This window comes from Trematomus bernacchii, unplaced genomic scaffold (assembly GCF_902827165.1).
Source record: "Trematomus bernacchii unplaced genomic scaffold, fTreBer1.1, whole genome shotgun sequence".
NCBI classification, from domain to species: domain Eukaryota; kingdom Metazoa; phylum Chordata; class Actinopteri; order Perciformes; family Nototheniidae; genus Trematomus; species Trematomus bernacchii.
Window position 1 is genome coordinate 64,754 of NW_022987798.1, and position 11,929 is coordinate 76,682.

An 11,929-nucleotide genomic window follows, 5' to 3' on the forward strand; every position below is an offset into this window, starting at 1 on the left:
TGTTTTTTAGTGTTCTGTATGTGTTTGTATTTTTTGCACACCGGGACAGAGTTGCACTCTGAATCTCGTTATACTCTGTGTACAATGACAATAAAAGGCTTTGACTTTAACTTATGCCCTGATGCACCTGCAGGGGGCGCTGCAGCTCTCTCTCTCATCCCTTCACTCTGAGTGAGTTTAACTCGTCCACAGGTGTTATGCCCTGATGCACCTGCAGGGGGCGTCTGAGCTCCGCCTCTCTCTCTCTCTGTTCACTCACAAACTGCTGCCCCTGGTAACTGATGAGTCATCGGCAGCGCATTTTCTGATTGGCTGCTGGCTGAACAGGAAGTGAAAGTAAAGCGTCGGGACTTTCCAGAGACGCTGCGTTCAGGGTCAGGTGACAAATCAGAGAAACAGGAACCACAACAACAGATGCTGCACGCACACACACACACACACACACACACACACACACACACACACACACACACACACACACACACACACACACACACACACACACACACACACACACACACAGACATATGTGGTATTTCTGATCAGGGCTGAAGTTTCTTTAAAGATTGAACACAAAGAAGTGGTTTATTATAATGTTTTTATCAAAGTGAACACTATAGTCCCGAATGACTATTAGGGTTAAACCTGATGTTCATGAGCTCCTTAGTTTAATAACAGTCTGTAAATATACACTACTTTATTATAACATGCACACTTTGACCTTTCTCTACTCACAGGTAGACCCTGAGGTAAACAACATGAGGGTGTTACCATCTGAGTGGAGAGATGACACTTTGTTGTTCAGTTTATCAGAGAGTCTTTGAACTGGTTCCTGACGCTGCGTTCAGGCGCAGCAGGAAACCTCAGTGTCATCATAACACAGCTGATCCTCAGTGAGCTGAAACTGGAGAGCTGGTTTCACAGAGACGCCTGAAGGCATCGTGTGGTCGCTCTGCGTATACTACTGATATACAGGAGAGGACTCTTTAAAGTAGAGACACTACATACTGATATACAGGAGAGGACTCTTTAAAGTAGAGACACTACATACTGATATACACCTGAACATCAGCAGGAGAGGACTCTTTAAAGTAGAGACACTACATACTGATATACACCTGAACATCAGCAGGAGAGGACTCTTTAAAGTAGAGACACTACATACTGATATACACCTGAACATCAGCAGGAGAGGACTCTTTAAAGTAGAGACACTACATACTGATATACAGGAGAGGACTCTTTAAAGTAGAGACTCTGCATACTGATATACAGGAGAGGACTCTTTAAAGTAGAGACACTACATACTGATATACAGGAGAGGACTCTTTAAAGTAGAGACACTACACACTGATATACAGGAGAGCACTCTTTAAAGTAGAGACACTACATACTGATATACACCTGAACATCAGCAGGAGAGGACTCTTTAAAGTAGAGACACTACATACTGATATACACCTGAACATCAGCAGGAGAGGACTCTTTAAAGTAGAGACACTACATACTGATATACACCTGAACATCAGCAGGAGAGGACTCTTTAAAGTAGAGACACTACATACTGATATACACCTGAACATCAGCAGGAGAGGACTCTTTAAAGTAGAGACACTACATACTGATATACAGGAGAGGACTCTTTAAAGTAGAGACTCTGCATACTGATATACAGGAGAGGACTCTTTAAAGTAGAGACACTACATACTGATATACAGGAGAGGACTCTTTAAAGTAGAGACACTACATACTGATATACAGGAGAGGACTCTTTAAAGTAGAGACACTACATACTGATATACACCTGAGCATCAGCAGGAGAGGACTCTTTAAAGTAGAGACACTACATACTGATATACACCTGAGCATCAGCAGGAGAGGACTCTTTAAAGTAGAGACACTACATACTGATATACAGGAGAGGACTCTTTAAAGTAGAGACACTACACACTGATATACAGGAGAGGACTCTTTAAAGTAGAGACACTACATACTGATATACAGGAGAGGACTCTTTAAAGTAGAGACACTACATACTGATATACACCTGAGCATCAGCAGGAGAGGACTCTTTAAAGTAGAGACACTACATACTGACATACACCTGAACATCAGCAGGAGAGGACTCTTTAAAGTAGAGGCTCTGCATACTGATATACAGGAGAGGACTCTTTAAAGTAGAGGCTCTGCATACTGATATACAGGAGAGGACTCTTTAAAGTAGAGACACTACATACTGATATACAGGAGAGGACTCTTTAAAGTAGAGACACTACATACTGATATACAGGAGAGTACTCTTTAAAGTAGAGACTCTACATACTGATATACAGGAGAGGACTCTTTAAAGTAGAGACTCTACATACTGATATACAGGAGAGTACTCTTTAAAGTAGAGACACTACATACTGATATACAGGAGAGTACTCTTTAAAGTAGAGACTCTACATACTGATATACAGGAGAGGACTCTTTAAAGTAGAGACTCTACATACTGATATACAGGAGAGTACTCTTTAAAGTAGAGACTCTACATACTGATATACAGGAGAGGACTCTTTAAAGTAGAGACACTACACACTGATATACAGGAGAGGACTCTTTAAAGTAGAGACACTACACACTGATATACAGGAGAGGACTCTTTAAATTAGAGACACTACACACTGATATACAGGAGAGGACTCTTTAAAGTAGAGAGACTACATACTGATATACAGGGGAGGACTCTTTAAAGTAGAGACACTGCATACTGATATACAGGAGAGGACTCTTTAAAGTAGAGACACTACACACTGATATACAGGAGAGGACTCTTTAAAGTAGAGACACTACACACTGATATACAGGAGAGGACTCTTTAAATTAGAGACACTACACACTGATATACAGGAGAGGACTCTTTAAAGTAGAGACACTACACACTGATATACAGGAGAGGACTCTTTAAAGTAGAGACACTACATACTGATATACACCTGAACATCAGCAGGAGAGGACTCTTTAAAGTAGAGACACTACATACTGATATACACCTGAACATCAGCAGGAGAGGACTCTTTAAAGTAGAGACACTACATACTGATATACACCTGAACATCAGCAGGAGAGGACTCTTTAAAGTAGAGACACTACATACTGATATACACCTGCACATCAGCAGGAGAGGACTCTTTAAAGTAGAGACTCTACATACTGATATACACCTGAACATCAGCAGGAGAGGACTCTTTAAAGTAGAGACACTACATACTGATATACACCTGAACATCAGCAGGAGAGGACTCTTTAAAGTAGAGACACTACATACTGATATACACCTGAACATCAGCAGGAGAGGACTCTTTAAAGTAGAGACACTACATACTGATATACACCTGAACATCAGCAGGAGAGGACTCTTTAAAGTAGAGACACTACATACTGATATACACCTGCACATCAGCAGGAGAGGACTCTTTAAAGTAGAGACACTACATACTGATATACACCTGAACATCAGCAGGAGAGGACTCTTTAAAGTAGAGCCTCTACAGTCCTCTCTGTAATCAAAGAGAGCAGCTGCCTCTACCCGGATACTGATGACCATCATTTAATCTCTGCTCTCTGATTGGCTGCTGACACTCTAAGAGCCGGCTGCTGCTAACTTTCTGTCAGTCGGTTCAGACAACTTTAGAGAGACAGACAGCTACAGAGAGACAGACAGAGAGACAGACAGCTACAGAGAGACAGAGAGACAGCTACAGACAGACAGACAGCTCCAGAGAGACAGACAGCTACAGAGAGACAGACAGCTACAGAGAGACAGACAGACAGCTGCAGAGAGACAGACAGCTACAGAGAGACAGACAGCTACAGAGAGACAGACAGCTACAGAGAGACAGACAGACAGCTACAGAGAGACAGAGAGACAGACAGCTCCAGAGAGACAGACAGCTACAGAGAGACAGACAGACAGCAGAGAGACAGACAGACAGCTACAGAGAGACAGACAGCTACAGAGAGACAGACAGCTTCAGAGAGACAAACAGCTACAGAGAGACAGACAGCTACAGAGAGACAGACAGCTACAGAGAGACAGACAGAGAGACAGACAGCTACAGAGAGACAGACAGCTACAGAGAGACAGACAGAGAGACAGACAGCTACAGAGAGACAGCTACAGAGAGACAGACAGCTTCAGAGAGATGATGATGATGATGATGATGAAGATGATGATGCTCCTCTTCCTCTGCGGGATCCTCTGTGTTTCAGCTGACGGTCAGTTTCTGTTCAACTCCTGATCAAAACAAACAATTTATTTACTGATAAACAATCTGTTTACTAACAGCCAGTGTTTACTAACATTCAGTGTTTACCAACAGTCAGTGTTTACCAACAGTCAGTGTTTACTAACAGGTCAGTGTTTACTAACAGTCAGTGTTTACCAACAGTCAGTGTTTACCAACATTCAGTGTTTACCAACAGTCAGTGTTTACCAACAGTCAGTGTTTACCAACAGTCAGTGTTTACTAACAGTCAGTGTTTACCAACAGTCAGTGTTTACTAACAGTCAGTGTTTACCAACAGTCAGTGTTTACCAACAGTCAGTGTTTACCAACAGTCAGTGTTTACTAACAGTCAGTGTTTACCAACAGTCAGTGTTTACCAACAGTCAGTGTTTACCAACAGTCAGTGTTTACCAACAGTCAGTGTTTACCAACAGTCAGTGTTTACTAACAGTCAGTGTTTACCAACAGTCAGTGTTTACCAACAGTCAGTGTTTACTAACAGTCAGTGTTTACTAACAGTCAGTGTTTACTAACAGTCAGTGTTTACCAACAGTCAGTGTTTACCAACAGTCAGTGTTTACCAACAGTTGAATGTTGTGTTTCTCTTCAGTTCCACATGACCACCTTCAGTTCTTCGGCTGTTCAGACTCTGATGGGGAGTACATGTTTGCTCTGGATGCAGAGGAGCTGTATTACGCTGACTTCAAAGCAGGGAAAATAGTGGACGCTCAGCCCAGCTTTGTGGAGCATCTTGGTGGCTCTTATGAATTCGCTCAGGGTGAACTACAGACCTGCAGATTCAACCTGGGAATAGTCCGTGAATTCTACAAGAACGTCTCCCTGGAGAAAGGTAAACGTCTTCTGTCTCTTTCTCTCTCAGATATTTAAACACATCGGACTGCACGTGTCTTTGTGATCAATATACACTCACAATGCAACCCAAGTTTATAACAGCATTCCTATTAAATCTATTTAATATACAAGTATTCACCTTCCCAAACAATTTAGACTTATTCATTTAATCAATGAGCCCTCATCTGACTTTAGATTAACCCACTTTATTTATATTACTGTCATCGCAGTGAGACGACCAAATGCAGTTAGCATCAAACCTGAAGAACTGTGTTACATGTTATACTGTGTTAGAGAATCAATTACATGCTCTGTGTGTGTGTGTGTGTGTGTGTGTGTGTGTGTGTGTGTGTGTGTGTGTGTGTGTGTGTGTGTGTGTGTGTGTGTGTGTGTGTGTGTGTGTGTGTGTAATCTTAGACGATCATCTAACAGGAAGTGTCTCTGCACAGATCCTCCTTCCACCCCGCTGCTCTACACCAAACAGGAAGTGGAGATGGGAGAGGGGAACGTCCTCGTCTGTCATGTGACCGGTTTCTATCCGGCTCCTGTGAGCTTCTTCTGGACAAAGAACGGAGAGAACGTGACTGAAGGAACCAGCATCAACGTTCCCTTCCTCTCCAAAGAGGGTTCCTTCAGCCAGTTCTCCAGACTGGAGTTCACCCCCCAGCTGGGAGACATCTACAGCTGTGGGGTCCAACATCTGGCTCTGGACCAGCCGCTGACCACGTTCTGGGGTGAGAGCTTCATGTGAACTCACACCAAATACAAACTGACCTGAGGCCAGATGTTCCTGTCTCCAGGTGTTCCTGTCTCCAGATGTTCCTGTCTCCAGATGTTCCTGTCTCCAGATGTTCCTATCTCCAGGTGTTCCTGTCTCCAGGTGTTCCTGTCTCCAGATGTTCCTGTCTCCAGGTGTTCCTGTCTCCAGATGTCTCCAGGTGTTCCTGTGTCCAGATGTTCCTGTCTCCAGATGTTCCTGTCTCCAGATGTTCCTGTCTCCAGGTGTTCCTGTCTCCAGATGTTCCTGTCTCCAGGTGTTCCTGTCTCCAGGTGTTCCTGTCTCCAGATGTTCCTGTGTCCAGATGTTCCTGTCTCCAGGTGTTCCTGTCTCCAGGTGTTCCTGTCTCCAGATGTTCCTGTCTCCAGATGTTCCTGTCTCCAGGTGTTCCTGTCTCCAGGTGTTCCTGTGTCCAGATGTTCCTGTCTCCAGGTGTTCCTGTCTCCAGGTGTTCCTGTCTCCAGATGTTCCTGTCTCCAGGTGTTCCTGTCTCCAGATGTCTCCAGGTGTTCCTGTTTCCAGATGTAGACCTGATGTCTGTCTGTCTCCAGATGTTGACCTGATGTCTCTGTGTTCTGTCTCTAGATGTTGACCTAATGTCTCTGTTGTCTGTCTCCAGATGTTGACCTAATGTCTCTGTTGTCTGTCTCCAGATGTTGACCTAATGTCTCTGTTGTCTGTCTCCAGATGTTGACCTGATGTTGTCTGTCTCCAGATGTTGACCTGATGTTGTGTGTCTCCAGATGTTGACCTGATGTTGTCTGTCTCCAGATGTTGACCTGATGTTGTGTGTCTCCAGATGTTGACCTGATGTTGTCTGTCTCCAGATGTTGACCTGATGTTGTCTGTCTCCAGATGTTGACCTGATGTTGTCTGTCTCCAGATGTTGACCTGATGTTGTGTGTCTCCAGATGTTGACCTGATGTTGTCTGTCTCCAGATGTTGACCTGATGTTGTGTGTCTCCAGATGTTGACCTGATGTTGTCTGTCTCCAGATGTTGACCTGGTGTTGTGTGTCTCCAGATGTTGACCTGATGTTGTGTGTCTCCAGATGTTGACCTGATGTTGTCTGTCTCCAGATGTTGACCTGGTGTTGTGTGTCTCCAGATGTTGACCTGATGTTGTGTGTCTCCAGATGTTGACCTGATGTTGTCTGTCTCCAGATGTTGACCTGATGTTGTGTGTCTCCAGATGTTGACCTGATGTTGTCTGTCTCCAGATGTTGACCTGGTGTCTCTGTTCTGTCTCCAGAGGAGCAGGGGTCTCAGCCCGGCGTGGGACCAGCAGTCTTCTGTGCTCTGGGTCTGACGGTGGGTCTTCTGGGAGTGGCTGCTGGGACCTTCTTCCTGATCAAAGGGAACGAGTGCAGCTGAGTTCAGGGGGAAAGACCCTCAGCCTCCAGCCTGAGTACCTGAGGAGATCACATGATCACATAATCACATCATCACATCCTCACATCATCACATCATCACATCATCACATCATCACATCATCACATGATCACATGATCACATGATCACATGATCACATCATCACATGATCACATGATCACATGATCACATGATCACATGATCACATGATCATCACATGATCACATGATCACATGATCACATCATCGCATGATCACATGATCATCACATGATCACATGATCACATGATCACATCATCACATGATCACATCATCGCATGATCACATCATCACATGATCACATGATCACATGATCACATCATCGCATGATCACATGATCATCTCCCCACTGTGTAAAATATATCTAACAGATGTGGAAGTAGAAGTAAATCATAATCATATGAAAATGTGTGGGGCCTGAAGGCATGTTGACGCAGGGCAGCAGGATGAAGACAGGCTCTGCTGGTTCTAGCTCTGATAATAATGCTGTGATCCTTTAGTTTACACCTCGAATGAAACCTGTCTGAAACTGTTTCCTGATGTTCCCTGAACTCTCTGAATGACCTCTAATGAAACCTGTTCTAAATAAAGATTGAGCTTCTCTTAGTTGTGTCTTTATCATCATGTTCACATGTAGACCACCTCCAGTGTCCTCATTGGTTAACACACAGGTAGAGGAAGGGGATTGGGCCAGGTGGGGGATCTATGACCCTCACACTAAGTGCTAATCAGCTGGCTCTCAGCCCAGGCTTCATATACTCTCTCTATGTGTTCTAGGAATGAACCCTATCTGTTTGATTCCCAGTTTCCTGCATTATTTTTCTTGTAGCCAGTACCACGAATAAAACAGTCTCTGTAAAAACCTTGTCACAGTCTAAAGAGGTTTCAGACTGTGACAGTCCAGAGGCCTGTACTACGAAGCCGGTTCAACCTAACCTGGATATGTTTGAGTTAGCCAGTTGGCCATGGACAAGCGTACTGACAGCGCAGCGTCATACTTCCTGAATGAAAAGTGAACTTTAATATTAGTCAAATATGAAGAAGTTAAACTTTAAACATCCATGACTTAAACACTTTATCCAGGATCAAAGCCACATAGCTGCACCTGCAAGGTGAATACAGCTGGTAACAGAGAAAGTGTTTGAATGCGTACATTAACAGGTTTATGATATCACTGCTCCGTCTAAGACACCATCTGACTTTAATTACATTTGACTCGAGTGTTTCGTCAACTTAATGTGTTGCTTAAAATAATACTTCTGCATCCAGTATGTGACACTGTGAGTGTTGCACGGCCAGATACGGCTCAGCTGACTCAGATAAGGAAATATATGATACATTATGATGTGATATGATATGAATGATAATGGGACACATCTACGTCTGCACTCACAGTGCCGCGGACTGTACTTAATGTTACTCTGATCCGGTTACTTATGTTGTGGCAGATATTTAAGTAAGCTTTCTTAACGCTAATGTTATAATAGTCAGATTGCTCTGAAGATGGGAGGAGGGGATATTCTATTAATTTTCACGTTCACACAGTCAGGTGATTTTTGCCGGCCGTCTTTCCTGCAACGGCAGTTTTTCTGTATTTCCTCTATCCTGTAATATGCAAGGGTGCCGGAAGTGGGGGGGCCATTGGCCCCCCCACTTTTGAGCCCTGCCCCACATTTTCGCAGCAGCGGATGCCGCAGAACACTGTACAAATCCCGTTTCAATAATTCCCCTCTACTCTAAAATCGCATCTAAAACGCGATCTGATCTAGCTGTGTATATTTTGTTATGTTTGATTGTTATATTCAATCTCATTAGCTACAGGCATTTTTGAAGCTTGTAAAGGGAAGATGACAGCTCTCACTCGCCACTCTGTTGTTCCACAGCGCCGCTTCCCCTCCCTCTGCTGAAATTATGAATGTAAGGCGTATAGTAATCATAGATAACACGGCAGGGTCCGTAACGGCCCGTCCACACAGCAGCGTTAAAAAATCTTGAAACGCTTCTGCCCATTCACTTTGAATGGGGTGACGTCACTTTGCCTCACGTTTCGCCGAACTGCATTGTGGGAAGCAGAGCGGAGATTTTCAAGATTTTCAGGATTCAAAGTTGAGCAATGTTCAACTTTTGAAGCTGAGGTGGAAGCGTCAGCCAATCAAATCCCGTGTATGCAAATCTGACAGTTCAAGCGCTAGCCAATCAAATCCTGTGTACGCAAATCTGACAGTTCAAGCGCTAGCCAATCAAACCGCGTGTATGCTGGGAGAGACATACCGCAGGTCATTTCCTCATATTCCAAAACATGGAGGAGAAGTTAGAGGTAGGGAATCACCCGGTGCTTTATGACCAGTCCCTATTTACCTACCGGGATACAAACCGGAGGAGCCAGGCATGGAGGGAGGTGGCAGAGACAGTGGTAGCTTTTCGCCTGTTTGGGGAGTTTATATCCAGTTTACTTCGGGCTTTTTTGCTTCGTATGTCGGGGGCGGGAGATTCATGTGATTGGTTGTTGGTGCCTTGCTCGCAAAAAATCCCCAAGCTTCAGATACGCCCACCTCCAAGATTTTTTTAACGCTGCTGTGTGGACGCTCCGTTACAGTTTGTTTTTATCTGATTTCAAATAAACAAAGTCTTGGCTTTCAGAATATTAAACTTGTTTCAGCAAATTCAGATGATAAATACAACTTTGAAGCTAACGGCATAATTACAAGCGGAGAACGGAGTAACTTGACGTCACAGCAGGCATTACAGCAGCCGGTGTTTCTCGTGAGTGTTTTCCCCGGGAAACAAACAATACACACAAACGCAAAAATACATTGTTGTACAGTTGTTCTGTGTGTGTCAGCCGTTAACCAGATAGAAAGAATAGATACACTTGCAAACACGTCAGAAGAACCAGCGCAGAAGAAAACTAAATACAGTCAATCTAAACTTACATTTAACAACTGGAAGGTCACATCCCTGACATCCACGTCTCCGGAGCCTGGACCTTCATCAATCATAGAACCAGCGAAGCCAGATGAACCCAAAAGCAGCAGCTCTGCGGCCGCAGAGACTGTCAAAACCGCCGCCACCGCCGTCGTTGAACCGAAACAGGCTGGTTCCGACTGCATGGAGGTTTGTTGTCGGGACATTGAGACGGGTAAAGCTGCAGCTAACTGACCGCTAGATTATTTGGGCAAAGAGAAAGGTACTTCAACGCAGAATGGTACAAAAACAGAGAGTGGTTAATTCTTTGCAAAACCACTAAACGGGCCTTCTGTGGAATATGCAGATTTGCTGTCAAACGGCTTGTAACTTTCTCAAAATGTGGAGATGATAGCTTTGTTAATATCGGAGTTAATAACTGGAAAAAGTGCCCAAGCCTCCTGGACAGCCACGAAAAGTCTCATTTCCACAGAGAGTGTATTAAAGTGCGCTTTCTTCAGTCAAACACCAGTCAACATACAGCTTGTCAAACAACAGCGTATTGAGCAGGAAAAAGAAGAGATGGAATGATGGAGCAACTGCGCTGTCTGCAGTTTCTAACCCGACAGAGCAATCAGGGGGCATGCGGATAAGGAGAGCAATTTCCAAAAGAACTCGTAGCTGAGAAAAACCCCACTCTGAAGAGCTTCATGCTCACCGGGAAATATGCATCATGAGACAATTAATGAACTTATAAATCTAATGTATCGGGAGTCTCTCACCACTATATTAACTGACATTTAAAAGCAATGCAAAACATGCAGTTATTGTGCTTCCAGCAAACATCCACTGATAAACTGCGATGTTAACAACCTCATGATAACCTCATATTGTTTTAACTGAGGATCTACCTGTGGTTAGTCTAGAGAAAGGTCAATGTGTGCATTTTATTATAAAGTTGTGTATATTTACAGACTGTTGCAAAAACTAAGAAACTTATAAACATCAGGTTTAAAACTAAAAGAGCTTTACAAAAAAGTAACACAATTAGAGATGTTTGGAGTTTTATTTTAGTTATTAATTTACATGTTGTGTCAAAGAGATGCTGATTTGAAACCGTTGATACAGTTACGGCACTTCCTGTTTCTGCCGGAGAGAGGGGAGTTTGTCCCAAAGCTTGCCGCTGTATCTACTCCCTCCATCTGACAGGAGGGAGCCTCATGTGTCACTCCACGGAGTTCACTCCGTCACGGAGGGGGAGTGTGTAGGGGTAGGGTGTAGGGCGTGGTTTGGGATTGGGCCATACACACGCACTTTTTTGGCCCCCCCACTTCTAAAATGAATCCGGCGCGCCTGGTAATATGACTTGATATCTTTAAACTCCGCACACTGAGCTCTGATTGGTCAGCAGGCGGTGCTTTCACTGAGTTGATCTCTTAGCCTGCAACCTAACCTGCTCTCGAGCAGGTTAGCCGCTCAGCATCAGTTACCATGGAGATCTAGCCCGCTAAAAAGAGAACCAGCGTCGTAGGACCGGAAAGCCAGAGTTTTCCCTGAAGTCAGCTAAGAGAACATCCGGCTTCGTATGCTGTTTGCTGTCTACGGGTCTGATTCTGCTGACCACGCCCCCCTGGTTCCTTGGAAGAGGCGGAGAGGTGGGTGTTTGTCATCTGCTGGTGGACTAACCGGAGAGAATTACAGTGCTTGCCTCGACGG

General features: G+C 44.2%; 1 protein-coding gene and 1 long non-coding RNA gene across 3 annotated transcripts in view; one reads left to right on the forward strand and one right to left on the reverse strand.

Annotated features, from left to right (window-relative positions):
* Window positions 1-4,187: 4,187 nt before the first annotated feature.
* On the forward strand, window positions 4,188-7,915 carry LOC117497920 (RLA class II histocompatibility antigen, DP alpha-1 chain-like). 2 transcript variants are annotated; one of them, XR_004557508.1, is made up of 5 exons: window positions 4,188-4,260; window positions 4,882-5,121; window positions 5,573-5,857; window positions 7,153-7,325; window positions 7,462-7,915. XR_004557508.1 is itself a non-coding variant. In XM_034149953.1 (4 exons), exons 1-4 carry the CDS (start codon window positions 4,188-4,190, stop codon window positions 7,272-7,274), a joined length of 720 nt encoding a protein of 239 aa, XP_034005844.1. In that variant the 3' UTR covers window positions 7,275-7,396. The 2 variants fall into 2 exon arrangements, 1 of the variants encoding a protein (XP_034005844.1); XM_034149953.1 differs by lacking the exon at window positions 7,462-7,915 and having other exon boundaries at window positions 7,153-7,396.
* Window positions 7,787-11,929, reverse strand: part of LOC117497922 — a 34,007-nt gene continuing 29,864 nt past the window's right edge. The window contains exon 2 of the long non-coding RNA XR_004557509.1: window positions 7,787-7,885. This is a non-coding gene — a long non-coding RNA (uncharacterized LOC117497922). The remainder of the gene's footprint in view (window positions 7,886-11,929) is intronic.